Source organism: Panthera leo, chromosome A2 (assembly GCF_018350215.1).
Source record: "Panthera leo isolate Ple1 chromosome A2, P.leo_Ple1_pat1.1, whole genome shotgun sequence".
Lineage (NCBI taxonomy): Eukaryota > Metazoa > Chordata > Mammalia > Carnivora > Felidae > Panthera > Panthera leo.
The window spans coordinates 152,327,093-152,348,048 of record NC_056680.1 but is presented as its reverse complement, the minus strand read 5'-3'; the positions used below and the strand labels follow the sequence as shown (position 1 = coordinate 152,348,048).

The 20,956-nt window shown below is 44.5% G+C and overlaps 1 protein-coding gene across 4 annotated transcripts in view; it reads left to right on the top strand.

The window, feature by feature from the left end:
* The window catches only part of KIAA1549 (KIAA1549 ortholog), a 135,922-nt gene that overhangs the window by 82,152 nt on the left and 32,814 nt on the right, over positions 1-20,956 (top strand). For all 4 annotated transcript variants that reach the window (XR_006199058.1, XR_006199057.1, XM_042925976.1 and 1 more), the window contains 4 exons: positions 7,513-7,718; positions 9,232-9,455; positions 10,414-10,567; positions 15,916-16,233. Coding sequence is in view for 2 of the 4 variants with exons in the window: in XM_042925976.1 (XP_042781910.1) it covers positions 7,513-7,718; positions 9,232-9,455; positions 10,414-10,567; positions 15,916-16,233 (902 nt within the window). In the remaining 2 variants the exon portion in view is untranslated. The remainder of the gene's footprint in view (positions 1-7,512; positions 7,719-9,231; positions 9,456-10,413; positions 10,568-15,915; positions 16,234-20,956) is intronic.

The following is a 20,956-nucleotide window of genomic DNA, read 5'->3' as shown; positions in this document are numbered from 1 at the left end:
CTGTAGTCTGTGGTTGTTTAGGCCAGGTATGAAATGAACTTCGTGTCCGTCCCAAAGACATGAACGTGGAGCTCTTGCTCCGTGACAAAACTAAGCCCACAGGTCTAACCAGACTTAAGAGCATTTTTTGGTGTGATGGCAAGGTAGCTTGGCTTTAGTTTAAGAGATTCTGTTAAGTAAATGTGCTAGTACAGCTGTTGTATTTGCTGGAGTTTTATTTATATTTCAGGGCCGTTTCAGTAATGCAAAGAAAATTGGGATGCCCCAGGATACTGTTTTTAATAGTAATTTTTATACTTTAACATTTGCCGTCATAAATTTCTTTGTTTCAAAATGCAGTACCGAGTGAACCATATTCTATAAATGAACAGATTCTAGATGGAAGCTAGAGGGCCTGATCTATCATTGTCATGCTGGTGACCTTGCAAGTCCCTTAGCCTTTGGAGCTTCTGTAGGACTAAACTAGCTCATTTTTGAGATTCCTTCCAGCTCTTTTTTGATGTTAAAGAAAACTCCCTTAGAATAAAGGAAGAGTTTTTTCTTTGGATCCAGTTTCACAGAATTGTAAAAGTTATTTAAGCACCATGGTAACAGGTGCCCTGTTTCAGACAGACAGAACTAAAATCTAATTTTGATTCTAGGAAGGAAATGTTTGAGAGGGAAAAAGAAAAAAAAAGAATCAGTTCTGGAGTTTCTCAGTTTCTGTTCATTGCTTATCTGAGAAAATCTTGCTTTTAGTTCCTGCATTTAACTCCTTACTAACAGTATTAAAACCAGTATCTTCTGTGTGGCTAACAAAAATCAAATATCAGTATCAACACGTACTCAAAATCCAACTAGTAAGCATGTCAGGTGTGGGACTGAGTTGTCCGTGGAAGGAGGCAAGTACACTAGATGTTGTGAGTTCTGGAAGCTAAGATGTCACCATTATGATTTGAAGAGACGCCACAATCTGTACGTTATTTTCATATTTTAGAAAGATGATTTTCTCACTACAAATATCACTTCGCTTGAAAGATCTTGTTTACTTCTTTAAAGCTACCATGAAGGTATTTTTTTGCTTGCATAGAACTTAAATACCCTACAGAAAAGATTGGGAGTTTTAAAAAAAAATTTATTTATTTTTAAATTTACATCCAAGTTAGCATGTAGTGCAACAGTGATTTCAGGAGTAGATTCCTTAATGCCCCTTACCCATTTACCCCATTCCCCCTCCCACAGCCTCTCCAGCAACTGTCAGTTTGTTCTCTGTATTTAAGAGTCTCTTATGTTTTGTCCCCCTCCCTGTTTTTATATTCTTTTTGCTTCCCTTCCCTTATGTTCGTCTGTTTTGTAATTTTTTTTTTTTTAACGTTTATTTATTTTTGAGACAGAGAGAGACAGAGCATGAACAGGGGAGGGGCAGAGAGAGAGGGAGACACAGAATCGGAAGCAGGCTCCAGGCTCTGAGCCATCAGCCCAGAGCCCGACGTGGGGCTCGAACTCACGGACCGTGAGATCGTGACCTGAGCTGAAGTCGGACGCTTAACCGACTGAGCCACCCAGGCGCCCCAACGTCTGTTTTGTATCTTAAATTCCTCATATGAGTGAAGTCATGTGATATCTGTCTTCCTCTGACTAATTTCGCTTCGCATAATACACTCTAGTTCCATCCACGTTGTGGCAAATGGCAAGATTTCGTTCTTTTTGATTGCCGAGTAATACTCCATTGTGTGTATATATATATATATATATATATATATATATATATATATATATACCACATCTTCTTTATCCATTCATCCATCGATGGACGTTTGGGCTCTTTCCATACTTTGGCTATTGTTGATAGTGCTGCTATAAACATGGGGGATGCGTGTGCCCCTTGGAAACAGCATACCTGTGTCCCTTGGATAAATAACTATTAGTGCAATTGCTGGGTTGTAGGGTAGTTCTATTTTTAATTTTTTTGAGGACCCTCCATACTGTTTTCCAGAGTGGCTGCACCAGTTAGCATTCCCAAGGATTGTGAGTTTTTAACATAGCTTTTGAATTATTTTGTGATTCATGTAAAAGTCCTTCTTTTGTGACAAGTCATAGTTGCCTGAGAACCACTTGGGTCCCTCCTCCATGTTGCCCTGGGACCAGTGTTCTGTCTTAACACAGCAGGTGCCCTGGCCTCTGACTCGTTGGTAAGACTTGCGATGGATGTCACAAGTCCTCTGACCCACACTGCAATGGTGGCTGAGAAAAGAGCATCATTGATTTTGGTCTATTAGAGGTTGTGCTTTATCCCCTGCCCAGCTGACTATTTTTGGAAGGTGGGTAGACCATGATGCATATATATGACCGTCTATGGACCCTTAGGAGGTTACTTAGATGTCATTGTGTTCACAGTTACTGTGGTTTTAGAGTAAGTCACATTGTTACCACGGGTTCCCTTTAGCAGAGCTGTGAAGAGAGAGATGAGCTAGGGAGACGATGCACCTTCCTCGTGTGAAGGCAACGGCATTCAGCCTGGTACTGTGCCACCATTGTGGTGTTCTTGCCTAATGTTGTGTCCCTCCTCCTCTGTCATCGGGAATCCACTGAGTAGGTAAGGACTGCGAAACGTGTGTGCAAGGATGTGATTTAAAAAAAAAAATTTTTTTTAATGTTTATTTCTGAGACAGAGAGAGAGCCTGAGTCAGGGAGGGGCGGAGAGAGAGGGAGACACAGAATCCGAAACAGGCTCCAGGCTCTGAGCTGTCAGCACAGAGCCTGATGCGGGGCTCGAACTCACAGACTGAGAGATCATGACCTGAGCTGAAGTCGGACGCTCAACCGACTGAGCCACCCAGGCGCCCCAAGGATGTGATTTTTAAGTAGTTGGCACTTCGTTCATGAGAATTCCACAAGTTCTGAATTGTAGAATGGACTTCTAGAAGTTTCAGTTGGAGCTAAGCCGATACCTCCTTTGGCGTTGCTACGGAGTTTGCAAAGCAAATGAATAATTTGGGGGAGATTGCAGGGCAACTGTTTTGACTGCCTATCACATCAAAGTTTGTCAAGGAATTGTGGAGCACTCATTCATAGAATGACTAAATTCACAGATTAGAATTCTTTTCATTGAAGCAGATTCCCGGATGCCTTTGTGGGGTAAAATTTTATAAACTTAGTTGAAGTGACTGGTTGGTTAGTCCTGCATTCAGCATATCTGTGCTTAGTGCCTGTGGCGGGTGAGGTGCTAGAATGGGAGGAAGAGGAAGACAGAAATGTGATCCCTGCCTCCCAGGACACTAATGGGGGCCACGGGCCTTAGCGATAGTGTACTTTGTATTCACCTGCAGATAATGAAATTAATATTCTTTAAAAATGTTTTATAGCTTCACCATTTCAGCACTTCCTATAGTTCTTTCCCCTGTCGTCCTGCTTTGTCTACATTATCCTATACTCTAATTTCTATCATTACAGTTTTTTTGGTTTTCTATTTGAATATAAATGGATTTTAATCCAAAATCTCCTATTACCTTAAGGTATATTCATGCAGATTAATCTCTGTGTATCCAGTTGTACCTTCCATTGGTCATTATTGTCCATGCAGTTTTTATTTGTACAATATATAGCAAACATAAAAATAACCAAGTTATGGGGCGCCCGGGTGGCTCAGTTGGTTAAACATCCAACTTCGGTTCAGGTCATGATGTCACAGTTCATGAGTCTGAGCCCCACATCGAGCTCAGCACTGATGGTTTGGAGCCTCCTTGGGGTTCTCTCTCTTTCCCTCTCTCTCTAACCCTCCCCACCCCTCCCCCAAATAAATACACTTAAAAAAGTATATCCCCGTTACAGATATATACACATACATATATTGTCTGGTTGCAGTTGGTGAATTGTGCCAAACCATGACCACAGCTGGGGACTGGAAGAGGGCACCGACAGGAGCTAGGCATAGGCTTGCAGCTCGGAGGTACCCAGGCAGGAAGACAGCGCGGAAGTCGGGGAATGGTGATCTTCCTTTGTCATCTGTGTGCCCCGGTCTGTTAACCCTTCTGGAGGAAAGCGTCTCATCTTTAAGTGTCAGTAGCTTAAAGGGTTCCCCTTTGTGACATTTGCTGTTACTGTGAAAGTTTGGGTTAGCAAGGCTAGCCTGTCTGGCAAAGCTAATTACCCCCTTTTAGGCTTTGTGCCTGCAATTTGAGTAGCTGCCACAGGATGAATGGTGGTGCCGGCTGTGCTTGTGTTGCACAAATAGGCTCCCTCTGGGCCCAGGGCAGGGAAGGAAAGCCCGAGAATAGCCCGAATCCAGATAATGATGCTCCCTTGCTAGAGAGGCGTCATTCATTCACAGTTCTATAAATCATTTCTAATCGTGTGGGATATAATTCAAATTGAGAGGAAATACAAAGACGTACACACCACTGATGTGCGTGCATTAAAACAGATTCCACATGCTCTCGCTCCTTCTTGTGACCTCTTGGTCGTGTATTGTAAAGCACTGTCCAGAGTGTTCAGGGGACAACTGTGGCTTAGCAGAGGGAGTGTATCTAAGTACCTCTATCAAGCTCTTCCCATCTCTTCATCCCTTCTGCATCTCTCTCTTTGCCTTTTGAAAAGTAAAGTTTATTGAGATTATATCTACTACCAAAGTCATATGCATTAGAGAAAATCCCCACTAGAGAAAATGCAAGAAATTGGAGAAAATCACCCATTCTACTAAGATCCGATCTCTGTTTTCTTTTTAATTTTTTTTTAACGCTTATTCATTTTTGAGAGAGACAGAGTGTGAGTGAGGGAGGGGCAGAGAGAGAGGAAGACACACAATCCGAACCAGGCTCCAGGCTCCGAGCTGTCAGCACAGAGCCGGACACAGGGCTCGAACTCATGAACCGTGAGACCATGACCAAGCTTAAGTTGGACACTTAACCGACTGAGCCACCGGGGCACCCCTCTCTTTTGAAGTTCTGGTTACTTTTCTGAAAAGTTCAATGATGGGGTGCCTGGGTGGCTCAGTCCGTTGAGTGTCCCAACTTCAGCTCAGGTCATGATCTCACGGTCCCTGAGTTCGAGCCCCACGTCGGGCTCTGTGCTGTCAGTTCAGAGCCTGGAGCCTGCTTCGGATTCTGTGTCTCCCTCTCTCTCTGCCCCTCCCCCACTCATGCTCTATCAAAAAAAATGAATAAACGTTAAAAAAAAATTTTTAAAGTTCAATGTAGTAAGATATGCATGCCATGTAGTGTCCCCCTTTTTTAAGGGTACCACTCCTGTTTTTATAAGTGGGAAAAATTCCCTCTTGGCAGCAGCTTTTTCTTTTTGTGGCTCTTCAACTTAGTTTTCTTTGTGTGTCAGAACTGAAAGACTAGATGTGTTCATTATTTTAATTTTTTTTTCTTTTGCCGTGAGAATTCTTTTTTATTTTTATTAAAAAATTTTTTTTAATGTTTTATTTATTTTTGAGATAGAGACAGAGTGTGAGCAGGGGAGGGGCAGAGAGAGAGAGCGAGACACAATCCGAAGCAGGCTCCAGGCTCTGAGCTGTCAGCACAGAGCCCAGCGCGGGGCTCGAACTCACAAACCATGAGATCATGACCTGAGTCGAAGTCGGACACTTAACTGACTGAGCCACCCAGGCGCCCCTTTATTTTTATTTTTTAAAATTTACATCCAAGTTAGCATATATTGTAATAATGATTTCAGGAATAGATTCCAGTGATTCATCCTGTATGTATAAAAGCCAGTGCTCATCCCAACAAGTATCTTCCTTAATGCCCCTTACCCATTTAGCCCATCCCTCCACCCACAATCCCTCCAGCAACCTTCAGTTCTCTATATTTAAGAATCTCTTATGTTTTGTCCCCCTCCCTGTTCTTATATTAGTTTTGCTTCCCTTTTGTTCATTTGTTTTGTATCTTAAATTCCTCATATGAGTGAAGTCATATGATATCTGTCTTTCTGTGACTAATTTGGTTAGCATAATACCCTCTAGTTCATCCACGTAGTTACAAATGGCAAAATTTCATTTTTTTCTTTTGTTTATTGATTTATTTTTGAGAGAGATACAGAGTGAGTCGGGGGGTGCAGAGAGAGAGGGAAAGAGAGAATCCCAAGCAGGCTCTGCACTGTCAGCACAGGGCCCATTGTGGGGCTTGAACTCACAAACCATGAGATCATGACCTGAGCCCAAACCAAGAGTCAGATGGCTTAACCAATTGAGCCACCCAGGCACCACAGGATTTCATTCTTTTTGGTTGCCGAGTAATACTCCATTGTGTATGTATACCACATCTTCTTTATCTATTCATCCGTTGATGGACATTTGGGCTCTTTCCATACTTTGGCTGTTGTTGATAGTGCTGCGATAAACATTGGGATGCCTGTGCCCCTTTGAAACAGCCTATCTGTATCCCTTGGATAAATACCTAGTAATGCAATTGCTGGGTCGTAGGGTAGTTCTATTTTTAACATTTTGAGGAACCTCCATACTGTTTTCTAGAGTGGCTGCACCAGCTTGCATTCCCACCAACAATGCAAAAGAGATCCTCTTTCTCCGCATCCTTGCCAACGTCTGTTGTTGACTGAGTTGTTAATGTTAGCCATTCTGACAGGTGTGAGGTGGTATCTCATTGTGGTTCTGACTTGTATTTCCCTGATGATGAGTGGTGTTGAGCATTTTTTCATGTGTCGGTTGGATGTCGTCTTTGGAGAAGTGTCTATTCATGTCTTTTGCCCATTTCTTCACTGGATTATTTGTTTTTTGAGTATTGAGTTTGATAAGTTCTTTATAGATTTTGGAAACTAACTCTTTACCTGATGTGTCATTTGCAAATATCTTCTCCCATTCTGTCGGTTGCCTTTTAGTTTTGCTGATTGTTTCCTTCGCAGTGCAGAAGCTTTTTATTTTGATGAGGTCCCAGTAGTTCATTTTTGCTTTTGTTTCCCTTGCCTCTGAGGGAGGGAGTGTTGAATAAGAAGTTGCTGCCGCCAAGGTCAAAGAGATTTTTGCCTGCTTTCTTCTCTAGGATTTTGATGGCTTCCTTTCTTATGTTTAGGTCTTTCATCGAGTTTATTTTTGTGTATGGTGTAAGAAAGTGGTCCAGGAACAGAATATGTAGATTGCTTTGTGTAATACCAACATTTTGACAATATTTGTTCTTCCAGTCCAGGAGCATGGAATGTTTTTCCAATTTTTTGTGTGTCTTCTTCAATTTCTTTTATAACTTTTCTGTAATTTTCCAGATGTGTTCATTGTTAACCAGCACATACCTGCATGTCCACTGTTCCCTATTCTCTTGTTTTTCTATCAGTATAATTGCCCTGGTGGCTAAATTTTTATCATTCCAACTGATAGCGGAAGTTCAGAGCTGCTTTCAGTGTTCCTCTAAAAGTTGTGCAAGTTGCTTAGTGACTGACTAAGCAGCTCCTGTCCTCTCTCTTTCCTTCCTGAAGACTTTGAGATGCCGTTAGACGAAACATGGCAAGTTTTGACACCATGCAGCGTCACGATTGATTATTTGCTATTTCTTATTTATGCTTTTGCTTTTCCTTCTGCTCCAGGGCCACCGCCGCCCAGTTCAGGGAACGAGCAGCACTCGTCAGCCTCCATCTTTGAGCACGTGGACAGGCTCTCCCGGTCCTCAGAGGCCAGCCGGCGGGTTCCCAGTAAGATACAGCTGATCGCCATGCAGCCGATACCAGGACCTCCAGTTCAGCACACCGTACTGGCCGACCGGGTGGCAGAAACCAACAAAATTAACAAAGAGGTATTTGCTCATATTGAAAAGTACATTTATATTAAAAAAAAAAAAACAAAACACATTCTGATTTGGTCAGTGCTTACCAACAAGTGAAAATTGCAGTGTTGAAGGTCGGAGCTGCTAAGAAGTATGCTTAATTTTAAGTTTTATGCTCCGCTTTTTTAGATCAGATACCATTCAAGGACCCCGTTTCGCACACTGGCCGTTGTGCAGAGAGTTCACGTGGCAAACATGAGATTGCTATCCTTCAAGAGTCCTGTTTTGGCCCTTGGCTGATGTTGAGGAACTTACATGTCAGAAAGGCTCCTGTCATTCCCAGAACAGAGTGGTTCACTGTGCCCAGACCGTTTTTGCAAACGTTATGACTTACTCGAACATCTCTTTTCCTTCTGGGACTCTGGGATTTTGGTACACGCTAGACAGAGGGTGCCTGTTGGACCAGCCCCCAGTACCGATCCTGGGCACTGCATCTCTGATGGGCTTCCTTGGTGGACAACATCTCACATGTGTTGTCGCAACTCAGTGCTGGAGGAATTAAGCATATTTAGTGTGACTCCCCTGGGAAAGGCCTCTTAGAAGCTTGTGCTTTATTTCCTCCAGATTTCACCCCACATACCCTGTGCTTATTTTAATTTGCGTCCTTTTGCTGTATTAAATGGGACTAAATGCTAAGTCCTATCGGTTTTCCTAATGAACCTTTGAATTGGGGGGTGATCCCAGATAGATCCGCTCTGATCCCAAGGATCTAGGAAGGCGTAGTAAAATCGTCTTCCAGTGAATCCTGGAAGAGTGAGTTGGTAAGATTTGGGGAAGCAGAAGGCCAGGCCAAGGCACTGTTACCTTGAACTTGAAAGGTTTGACCTGGCCTGAGCCATTTAGGACTGCACATAGCTTCATGCTGTGCATTTCCTGCCTCTAACAAATACCTGCTACTGTTGTGAGTTCTGCCAGGATGAAGTCATAAGCAATTGGTGTGGCGGAAACCCCCTGCCCACTTTAAAGGTGATCCTTGAAGTAGATCATCTTACCGAAGTCCCATCAAGAGTTCCTAGAGTTTTCCCTCTCTAGCCCTCATTGGCTTCTTGCTAAGAATGTGACAAGAACGTGTGTCCCGGGTTTAGGATGGTGTGTGTTGTCTCTTCTCACCGAGTCCTGGCCCTGCTCAGCCCCAGTCCTAACCTAGAGCTGTCTGCACGCCTCTGTACCTGCTATGGGTAAATCCTCCCTAAAGTGGATTTTCCATCTGGTGGAAAGAAAGAAGGGAATGTGCTCACCAGGCCTGTGGCCTCACAACTTGATAGCCTACATCTTTTTTTTTTTTTTTTTTTTTACTCTCTTTTTAAAATGTAGTGCTTGATACATAGGTATGTATGCCCCCGTGTGGGAGTGCCTGTCCCTTTGGGCCTGGACACGGGTCTGGGGAAAAGAAAGGCCTTCCCTAAGATGCTGTCTCAGCGTGGGTGGCAGGAACCTTTGGGAACATTCCATGTGACTCATTTCTCTCCCCTCGGCCACGCAGATCCAGACGGCCCTGCGGCACAAGTCCGAGATCGAGCACCATCGGAACAAGATCCGGCTCCGCGCCAAGCGCCGTGGCCACTACGAATTCCCGGTGGTGGACGACCTGTCCTCGGGCGACACGCGCGAGCGGCACCGTGTATACCGCAGGGCGCAGATGCAGATCGACAAGATCCTGGACCCCACGGCCAGCGTGCCCTCAGTGTTCATAGAGCCCAGGAAGAGGTGGGCGTCCGCAGAGGGGGCAGGGGCACCCCCCAAGGGTTGCCTGTGGAGGCGCCGTCGGCCTTGCTCCTGCTGGGCCTCTTCTCATGCTCCCGCCTGCTCCTCCAGGGGCCTCAGAACCCCGGCCCTGGCTTTATTCTGCCTCCCTGAATTCACCTAGTTGGATATGGCAGGCACCTTCTCTTTCTCAGATGGCTGTGCTCGAGTCTCTCTCACTGGGGAATCTCCCTCCTCTCCCATCCCACCCTCACCTCCAGTACCTTCACCTCCTTCGAGTGGGCACCCGTCCGTGTCAGGTGCAGGTGCATTTCTTTTCCCATAGCTGCCCTCCGAGTCTTGGTCTCTTGGCCTTCCGGACCCCTGCCCCGAAGGCATGTGTGTGTGCTATAATCGCTGCTCTGGTTGGTCTTGCTGTGTCCAACACCTGTAACTGCTTTGGTTCCCTGCCTCATGGAACCTGCCCTGTAACAGGAGGCTCCCTGCCTCCCCATTCCGGCTACTTTCCACCATCCAGCAGTGTAGACAGAACTGTCTCTCCCTTAGATGGGCCTGCTGTTGCCCGCCATACATTCGTCTGCTTCGCATTTCTCCCCACATCCCTCCCCTTCTGCAGATCCTACTTGCTCTTCAAGACCTAGTTCAGGTGCTGTATAGCCAGCCATGATACTGGTAGCTCACACTGATCTTGCCCTTCTCTGAAAGTCCGGAAAAAGTCACGGTTATATATTACCTTATATTATTCTCTGTTGTTGCGTGCATTTAATATGCTCAGGTAGACTGTGGCTTCCTCATAGCAGAGACTATGTCTTACATATTTGTATCCTATGGGGTGTTCACCACAGTGGCCACCATATCCCAGATGCTTGGAAAATACTTTGTGTTTAGTGGATAAGCTACTGGCAGGAAGGATTATTTCCTATGAAGATAACCTCCTTCCTGCCCCCACCCCCTCCCGCAGCTCCAGGATAAAACGATCTCCTAAACCACGCCGAAAACACCAGGTCAACGGCTGTCCCGGAGATGCTGAGAAGGACAGACTCATCACCACAGACAGCGATGGCACTTACAAGAGGCCCCCCGGTGTCCACAACTCTGCCTACATTGGTTGCCCAGTACGTAACGCTGACTCTAGCTCCCGGAGCCGGGGTGGGGTGGCTCTTCGGAGAGTGACTGCTAGTGGCTGCTGCCCTGTGTGCTGTTGCTGCCGATGACTGACACTCAGGGCCATGAGACAATGTGGAGTGAGGGAACTGGTAGGCTGCTCCTTTGAGAGGAGACTTGAGTCACAGAGCCCAGCAGGCTGCGAAGTGAGCCCTCTGGAAACGTAACCCCGTGTTTGTCCTTTCTGTACACAAGCCCTGTTCTCTTATGCTTCAGGATGGGTACTCCTGGAAGTTAACTGGAAAACAATTTTTTCTTCCTTCCCCCGGTCATAGAATTGTTTGGGTTTCTTGGTGATAGGAGGGGTATTTAGGGTTTTGTCTATCCCTTCTCTTCCTAGAGTGCAAGAAGGTATTGTGTGTGTGTCTGTGTGTGTGTGTGTGTGTGTGTGTGTGTGTGTAATTTTAATGGAACAAAGAGCTTAATGGAAATTAAGAAATACGGAATTAAACTTTTTTTTCTTCCAACGGAAAGGGGCACACACAGAATTGCTTGAAGTGTTAAAGGCAGACATTGAGAGCATTAAGGCGCACATACACAGACCTCATTGAGTAGGGAAGAAAGTGCCAGCCTCCCCAAAGGTCTGTGACACAAAGACAACCCAAGACGGAGGGAGAGCCAGATGTGGCTGACTTCCAGCAGTGCGGGAAGGACACCGGTAGCCTTGGGCCGGGGTGCAAACCTGGCTCATTGCACAAGACCCCTTCCTCCTTCCGGAGATGCGCTTACAGAGGCATCCTTGTTTAGAGAGACATTAGCAAAAAAAAAAAAAAAAAGATAATAATAAAAATAAAAAAAAACAAAAAAAAACCCCACATCTTGGAGAAGGGGCTTGTGATGCGCATGATCACTTTGGACAGAATTTATGCAACCAGCCATTGCCTCCTAAATTAGACAAATAACTACCCTGGAAAGATATGAAGACTAATGGAGATAGGGCAAACACCACACTGACGTTAGGGCTAGATAGCATCGAATCGTGATCATCCGAAAGAACCAGACTTTTCCTTGGCAACTGACTGTATTTCTGGTGTTTTAAAGACTGGCCGTGCCTGTTTGTGAGGATTGGTGCAATCCCAGGGGGTCTGTGGATGAATTCCTGAGACGGGGGAGCCCGGGCTGGCAATTCATACAGCAGGTGGCGCTCTTGTAGTGTTCTTGTGCTGTGGACAGGTGGCTGTCTGGGCTTCACCTGGAAAAGACTGTCCCCTGGGCTCCCCAGGATGGTCACTTGAACTTTTGCTTTTGTCTCACCGGGGACTTGCAGGCCTGATGGGGACTTGCAGGCCTGATGCGTGAAACCGATAAATAGAAGAGGTGGCGGGGGGGGGTGGGGGGGGGCGCATTCCTTCTTACCCCTTGACTTCCCGAGCCAGCCAGGGCTCATCTCTCAGAGGAAATCCGCAGCCCCATCCCGTCTTTTTTTAAGTAGCCCTGAGTCCCGTCATCTGTTGCCATGAAGTCTTTTGTCGTCTTCTTGCTCTCTCCATTTGTCTTCATCAGTGATCCGAAATCAGGCCTCCTTCAGGGTGACCGGATCATCCTTGTACTTCCTGCTCTTTTTCTTAGTGGAAAGCAGAGACCCCTCCTTCAGCTGGTGGAAAGCAGCCCTTCCCTGGAGAGCTCCGCCTCAGTCAGCCGGCTTCATTTTTTCAGAGATTCCTTAAAATGAAATTTTTCTTACGTGGGCTTTTTCCATTCCATAAAAATTCTGAAACACACGCTTTCAAAGATAATCCCCCCCCCCTTTTTTTTGAACTCATTTTTTCTTAGGTAGTATTTCATCTTGAAGATTATACTACTCATGTGTTTTTTTCTTAAATTTTACACTCTACCTTCAAAATGTCTTCTCGTTATGAGCTCTTTTCTCCTAGGGTGAAAGGAATATTCCTAGATTTCTTGGCAACTGGGGTTACCATTGTAATTCAGGCCTCAGCACGGTATGGCCCTCAGGCCAAATCCAGCCAGCCACTTGTTTTTGTAAAGTTTTATTGGAACACTGTTGTGCCCTTGCACCATTCATCTGTGTGTTCTCTATGGCTGCTCTTGCTGCAGTGTTAGAGTTAAATAACAGAGCAGCAAAGTCTCTGTGACTCACAGAGCCTAAGATAATTGCTGTCTGGCCCTTTACGGAAAAGGTTTGTCTACCCCTGATACAATTTATCATCCAAGCCTGGCACTTGGGAGAGTGAAAAGAGTCTCTATTAATGATTATACTGGGACAGCAGGCATACTCTGACATTGTCCTGGTCTAGCCAGGGTGTCTGATCACTCTCTTAGAATTCCTACGGAAGACTGCAAAATGGGCACCAGAGTACATCCTGTCTGATGACTGAAGGTAAAAACTTCCTATGTATTTCTGAGGAATGACGGGCGAATGTGTACCTGTCCGAAGGAAAACACATTGACTAATAACGAAATTATCAGGCTGAGATTCAAGAGAGTGGAATTCAAATTCCAGCAGGGATCCTGGGTAAATCTTCCTTTCCACACACCACGGTTCCCCCTGTATTATTGACTACCACCTCTATGTGAAACACCCTACAGGTGTCGAGATACAGAAAAATGAAGATCTCTTGTTGGCCTGCAAGTTGCTGGCAGTGTAGCCTGCAAAATGAGGAGACCGGAAGAAGAAAGAACGGAAAGCTCTAACGTCATGGCTCCGTAGCTCTTTGCCTTCTTGGCAAGATTCATGAGTCCCTCCTTCACAGCATACTTTTTGCTGTAAAAGTTAAACCGTTGGAATCTCTGTTCAGGCTTGCAGTTTTTTGTGTGGCCACATGCTCGCTTCCTTGCCACACAACGCTATAAAGCAGGATTCACCTGAGTAAGTTTGAAGATCTCATAGACTTTACTCAACAGCTCTTGAATCCCACAGCATCAGACGCGGAGAGTTGAAAGGAGCTCCGAGGAGCTGTACAAAATGGAAGGGGGCAGAAAAGGAAGTTTTCTAACAAAGAGCGAATTGTTTCAGGCAAGGTCACCTTTCTCTGGGGGAAGGGGGGGGGGTGGTCTATCACGCCTGTTACCTCACTAGTGCAGATCAGGAATTTCCAGATTGACTGGTTAAAGGTCACATTCCTGGAAGAGGCTGAAAATGCAGTGAAGTCTTGGTTTGCTCCTGGGGGGCAGCGACTCCATTTTGGGCCTGTTGTTTCTTTCTTGCCTTCTTTCATTTAAACAACAGGTAACTAGTCACTTACTGGAACCACCACCAGGAGCATCACTTCTGTCTTTGGAGAGACCCTTTCACTCGCCAGTGGGATGTGTTTATAGACACCCTTTTCCTTTGTTCCACCATGAGCTGTTAGTCTGGTGACGCACTACTGACCACAGTCTTCCCTTTCTGCTCTTCAAGAAATCCAAGAATGGGAGAGGGGCCTGCATGTGGACCTTTTATCCACCTCGTAAGGAAAGGAACACAGAGTTCTTCTAGCGCTCGTCATACGTCAGAGAACCCCTTGGGACCCCGAATCCTTACTTACAATTCCTTGAGGACAGCTCTCACTTACTGGAACCTTTCCTGGGATAGCCCAGTTTTAGAGAAAGAGACCGAGGTGTCATGCATACAGCAGTGGGACCACCCCCTGCTGTTGGGAGGGGAAGGGCCCCGGATCCATCTCAAGAGCCAGCCACTGCTCAACGGCAGTTGTTTCTGTCGGAGGAGTAAGGGCCGGGTGATGCCACAGCTTCAGGTTCTGCCAAGAGAATCCACAAATCTGAGTGTTAATATTAAATCTTCAGGTTTTAAAAAATATTAGCTCTTTATTTTTTTAAGACTGCACAGGCCAAGCAAAACAGGTCTGAGGGCCGTTTGTGGTTTGCCAGTCTGTAGTGTGGTTTTCTGTCTGGAGTTAAGCAGTGACTGCCCTTAAATGTTTGATGCTGGCATGAGTAATAATGGATCATCTGTTGGACAGGACAGAGGCTTTTTTTAAGAAGTTTTTTTTTTAATAATTATTTTTGAGAGAGAGAGAGAAGGAGAGAGAGAGAGATCCAGCAGGGGAGGGGCAGAGAGAGAGGGAGACACAGAATCTGAAGCAGGCTGCAGGCTCTAGGCTCTGAGCTGTCGGCATAGAGTCTGATGTGGGGCTCAAGCCCACTTACTGCGAGATCATGACCTGAGCTGAAGTCAGACACTCAACCAACTGAGCCACCCAGGTGCCCTTCTTTTTTTTTTTTTCCCCCCTCTTTTTAATATTTATTTTTGAGAGAGCACAACCCTGGGATCATGACCTAAACCAACATCAAGAGTCAGGTGCTTAACTGACTGAGCCAGCCAGGTGCCCCTGTATAGAATAATATTTAAACCTTTCTTGATGACTCACGTTATCCAGAGATAGTTCCATTTAAAGACATGTGGTTTCTGGGGGCACCTGGGTGGCTCAGTCGATTAAGCGTCCGACTCTTAATTTTGGCTCAGGTCGTGATCTCATGGGTTTATGAGTTCAGGCTCCGCATCGGGCTCTGCGCTGACAGTCAGAGCTTCTTGGGATTCTCTCTCTCTCCCTTTCTCTCTGACCCTCCCTACACCCCTCAAAATAAATAAATACACTTAAAAAAATTAAAAATTAAAACGTGGTTTCTGAATACTCTTTGTTTACTATAACAAGTAGTTATAATAAGTATTAAATTTTTAAAAGTTTGTTTGAGAGAGTGCACACGTGTATGTGTGTGTGCGTGGGGGAGGGGCAGAGAGAGACTCCCACACGGGCTCCGTGATGAACACAGAGCCCCACGTGGAGCTCTGCCTCAAGACCACGAACGAGATCATGACCTGAGCCGATATCCGGAGGCAGACACTTAACAGACTGAGCTACGCAGGCACCTCAGTGTCAACATTTTTTATACACACAGGTGTAATATGGTGGTGACTTTGAACTCTCTTGAGGGTGTGTAGGGCTGCTTTTTCTTATTGTAGTCAATAGACTGCTTTAGACTTCGGTATCTATGAAAAGTTGACTAGGTAGTTTAGTAACTAAGACTCTGAGACATCATTTTTGGCTGCTTAGGGACATTTAATGAAAACACATACTTGCAGGTATTGAAGTGCATTTCAGCTCGTTGGTTGAATTTTGCTGGACAAGTGATTTTTGAATATCTTCACTTTTTTCTTTCGTCCTGATTCAGGCTCTGCCTGCCACCACCACCCGTTAGCCGCCATTTAAAAAATTCTTACGGTGACCTTTTCCTCACTGTCAGTGAAAATTGTTAAATCCCATTTTGGCCCTGTGGTTTTCACGTCACCACATAAGCTCACATCTGATCCTTGTTCCCTTTGCTCTTTGTCTTGCCCTAGTCTGATCCCGATCTCCCGGCCGATGTACAGACGCCGTCCTCTGCTGAGCTGGGGAGGTATCCGGGCCTGCCCTTCCCAGCCTCCCAGTACATCCCGCCTCAGCCGTCCATCGAGGAGGCGCGCCAGACCATGCACTCCCTCCTGGATGACGCTTTTGCCCTCGTGGCCCCCAGCAGCCAGCCTGCCAGTGCTGCAGTCACAGGCCCCGGGGTCCCAGCTGTCCTGCCTGTGAACAGCACCCCTTCCCGGGACGAGAGGCGAGCCACCCAGTGGGGTTCCTTCTACAGCCCTGCTCAGACAGCCAGCAACCCCTGTAGCGTAAGTCCTGGCCTTCTAGAATTCTCGTGTGGGTCATATGTTGGAATTTTGTGGCCTTCCTCCCTCAGTTTCAGAATCACTGCGATGATACTGATTGTATTTGATAAGAATTAAAGCTTGGCTGAGGAGTCTCGGTTTTCGTTTTATTCTAAGTTAATTCTTAAAAAAAATTTTTTTTAATGTTTGTTTATTTTGGAGGGAGAGAGAGAGAGAGACAGAGTGTGAGCAGGGCAGGGGCAGAGAGAGAGGGAGACACAGAATCTGAAGCAGGCTCCAGGCTCTGAGTTGTCAGCACAGAGCCCGACGTGGGGCTTGAACACACGAACGGTGAGATCATGACCTGAGCCGAAGCCAGACCGACTGAGCCACCCAGGCGCCCCTCTCCTAAGTTAATTCTTAATGTGGGAAGTATCCTTTTATGTTTTTATGCAACACTGGTATTTTATGGGAGTCTCTTCCTGGGTTCCATTCAGTGTCCTGAAATGGAGGTGGGGTAACTGTCAAAGCATATTCTCGTTGATGTCTTTATAAAAGGTGCATTTTAGAACATACCAGGTAATTAGGCTTCTTGGAGGGCCCCCGGGGACTGGAGTGGTCCTTGAGGCTCTGGGATTGTAGGCAGCTAGCCCACAGGCAGGCAAGGACAACCGTTTCAAATATCAGGTTTCCATCTTGGGACTTGACATTTCAGCATTTCATCTGCCTTTGTCATCCTTTTTTTTTTTTTTTTTTTGTATGCCATCAATCCTTTCAAATGTGGCTTCTCAAAATATGGGGAAGAAGTAAAACTGAAAGATGTGACATTAATATTTTTTCCACTAATTTTAGATCGGGTGATTGGACTAAAGCATTCGACTCTGGAGGGAAGTTAATTAGTCACAATTTGAATTTCTCAAGGAGTGTTTATACTGGGTCCTCTGATTTCATTACCCATATTAAGGTAAAATTGGGTGGTAATGAACATATGTTAAAGGCATCTTTATCTCTGAAATTGGTTTGAATGTTCACAGTACGCCGTTAGTAATAGATTATTTTCTTCAATACCTGCTACCACGCGGCGGGGGGGCGGGGGCGGAATACCATTCCATCTTGTTATTGTTTTCAATGTTACAACTATAACTATTAAATACTTCATAATTATAACTAGTAGTTTATAATCTTTCTTTAAGGAAATGGATGATGCACAACAAACTCGTTGATAAAGTGAATGTGGCTTCAGCTGCTGTCTGAGCTTCTTTCATTTGTTTATTCCTTCAGGTAGATTTGTGGAGCACAAATCTGTGCTGTGTTGGGGTGTTCTGCTAGGTGTCGGGATAGAGCAGTTGCACAGCGCACAACTCCAGCTTCTGCATGATGGCAGGGGGTATGTGGGCAGTTGAGGCAGTAATTCTAACACAGCATGGCAGGTCCCTTGGCAGGGGGAGAGTACCTCCAGGGAGCCCTTGCCTGAGCTGTGAGGTGTTCAGAAGGATTTTCCAGATAAAATGTGATCTAAGTAGAAGACTGAAGATTAATTAGTGGTTGTAGTAGGGAAGCATGGCGGAGACAGAAGTAAGTGTCCAGTACAAACTTTTTCTGGACAGGATGAAGGAACAAGGTTGGATTACTTTGCTTCCAGAAACACCTAAAATAATGGAAAAGGAAAGATTTTTCACAACCCTGGGCATTAGGCAGCAAGGGAGGGATTGCTGAGAAATGAGCTGAGCTCTACACATGTCCCAGTTTATATCTTTTTTTTAAATGTTTATTTATTTTTGAGAGAGAGAAAAAGAGAGAGAGACAGCATGAGTAGGAAAGGGGCAGAGAGAGAGGGAGACACAGAATCCGAAGCAGGCTCCAGGCTCTGAGCTGTCAGCACAACCCATGAACTGTGAGATCATGACCTGAGCTGAAGTCTGGACACTTAGCTGACTGAGCCACCCAGGTGCCCCTGTCCCAATTTATATCTTGAGAGAGTTTCTGGTTGCAGTGCAGGGAGGGAGACCTCAGGCAGAGCACAGTAGTCTCTCTGAGTTGAGAAAGACAGAGTTGGAGGCAGGGGAGGAAAAGGTAGCTACATTTCACAGTAGAGAGTACAAGAAAGCAGAGAGAGAATTCTAGAGATCTGCAAAGAGTCTTCATCCGAGTACTCATCAGTTTAAGGGTATGATGAAACTATCTAAGACTAGGGAAAGAACTGCCTAAAAAATTAAAGGGAATAGTCCTCAGAGCTCACACAGATGTAGAAATAAGTTCCTATTATATGATGAATTGTGTGCCCCCAAATCCATATGTTGAAGCCTAAAACCCCACGTGGCTATATTGGAGCTGGGGTCTTTAAAAAGGTGATTAGCTTTAAATGAGGTCATAAGTGGGGGGTGCCTGGGTGGCTCAGTCACTTAAGTGTCTAACTTCGGCTCAGGTCGAGATCTCACGGTACGTGAGTTCAAGCCCCGCGTCAGGCTCTGTGCTGATAGCTTGGAGCCTGGAACCTGCTTCGGATTCCCCTCTTTGCCCCTCCCCCTCTCTGTCCCTCCCCTGCTCCTGCTCTCTTTCTCTCTCTCAAAAATAAACATAAAAAATATATAAACGATGTCAGAAGTTGGAACCCTGATCTGATAGAATTGGTGCTCTCATGAGAAGAGGAAGAAACACCAGAGTGCTCTCTCTGTCATGTGGGAACACAGCAAGAAGGTGAGCTGTCTGTGAGGCAGAAAGAGAGCTCTCATCATAAACCCTGCTGGAACCTTGATCTTGGACTTTGTAGCCTACAGACCTATGAGAAAATAAATTTCTTTTGTTTAAGCCACCCAATCTGTGGTATTTTCTTGCAACAGCCCAAGCTGTTCCTTTCTTTCTAGAGTGGAAAGCTGCATAATTCATGGAGCACCAGTTAGATTACTCAGAAGGAGCATTGGTTTGCCTCCATAGTGGGGCAAAATGAACCCCAGATTAAAGCTTCCCTAGTTCTACCTAACAAAGCATAAACACAATACCTGAACCTGAACAGAGCCCCAGAATATTTATAGGGAAACAAAAGTATATAACATCCAACAAGGTAAAATTAATAATGTTTAAAATCCAAAACTAACCAGTTAAGCAAATAGGCAAGAAAATGACACAGAATCAGTAGACAAGGATTTTAAAAGAATAATTATAATGAAGTTCCATGTGTTTAAGAAGCTGGAGGACAGATTGAATGTATTAGAGGCATTGAGGACATGAAAGGATGCACATCAATTTAGAGATGAAAACTATAACGTCTGAGATAAAATATATACTTATGGGATTAGTGGCAGATCAGATATTAAGAAAAGATTAATGATTTTAAATACATAGTAATAAAAAATAAGCCAACATGCAACAGAGTAAGTAGACTGAAAAAATGAATAGAGCATTGATGACCTGAGGACAACTTCAAGTGGACTAATATACATGTAATTGGAGGTCTCAGAAGAAAAGAAGGAGAGTTAGAAAAAATAATTAAATAATGGCCAAAAGTTTTTCAAATTTGATGGAAACTATGAATCTGCAGATCTACAAAAATTGATGACCCCCTGTGCACAAGAAACACGAAGAAAACTGTGCCAAAAAATATAATGAAATTGCTTAAATTAAGTGATAAAGATTTAAAAATCATCCAGAGAAAGAGGACACATTGTATGCAGTGGAACAAAGGTAAGGATGACAACAATATTCTCATTGTCCAGAAGACAGTGAGACAAATCTTTAAAGAACGAAAGGAAAAAATTGTCAACCTAGCACTCTCTATCCACTGAAAATATCTTTCAAAAACCTTTCACACATATAAAAGCTGAAAGAATGTATCACTGGCAGGCTTGCATTACAAGAAATGTCATAGAAAATTCTTTTTTTTTAAAAATATTTATTATTGAGAGACAGAGCATGAGCATGGGAGGGGCAGAGAGAGAGGAGGCACAGAATCTGAAGCAGGCTCCAGGCTCTGAGCTGCGAGTACAGAGCCCGATGCGGGGCTCAAACTCAAAAACCATGAGATCGTGACTTGAGCTGAAGTTGACGCCTAACCGACTGAGCCACCGAGGTGCCCCTGTCATAGAAACTTCTTTAGGCAGAAGTAATATGATACCAGATAAAGATCTGGATCTACATAGATGAGTGAAAAACACTAGAAGTGTAAATATGTGGGTAATTTAAAAAAATTCTGTATTATTTAAATCTTTTGAAAAGATAATTGGCTGTTGAAAGAACAAGGATAACAGTGTTTTGTAGGGTTTATAACATATATAGAAGTAAAATGTGTGAAAACGCAAAAAGCACAAAGGCTAAAAGGAGAAATTGAAGTGCACTGGTTTGATGTTCTTATACCATACACGAAGTGGAATGATAGTATGTGAAGGTAGACTGATAAGTGAAATATATAGAACATAAACTCTATAGCAACCACTAAAAACAAAATAACAAAATAATAGCTAAAAACCAACAAAAGAGTAAAAATGGAATGATAAAAAGTACTCAGTCCAAAAGAAAGCAGGAAGAGAGGAAAAAGGGGAACAAAGAACAGATGGGAAAAACAGAAAACTGATACCAAGATGGTAGATTTAAATCTAGCCCTATCTATAATCACATTAAATGTGAATGGTCTAAATATTCCTGTTATGTGACAGAGATTGTCAGATAGGCTAAAACATAAGAACCAATTGTCTGTTGCCTACAAGATACGTACATCAGATATAAAGCCATAAATAGGTTAAAAATATGGAGA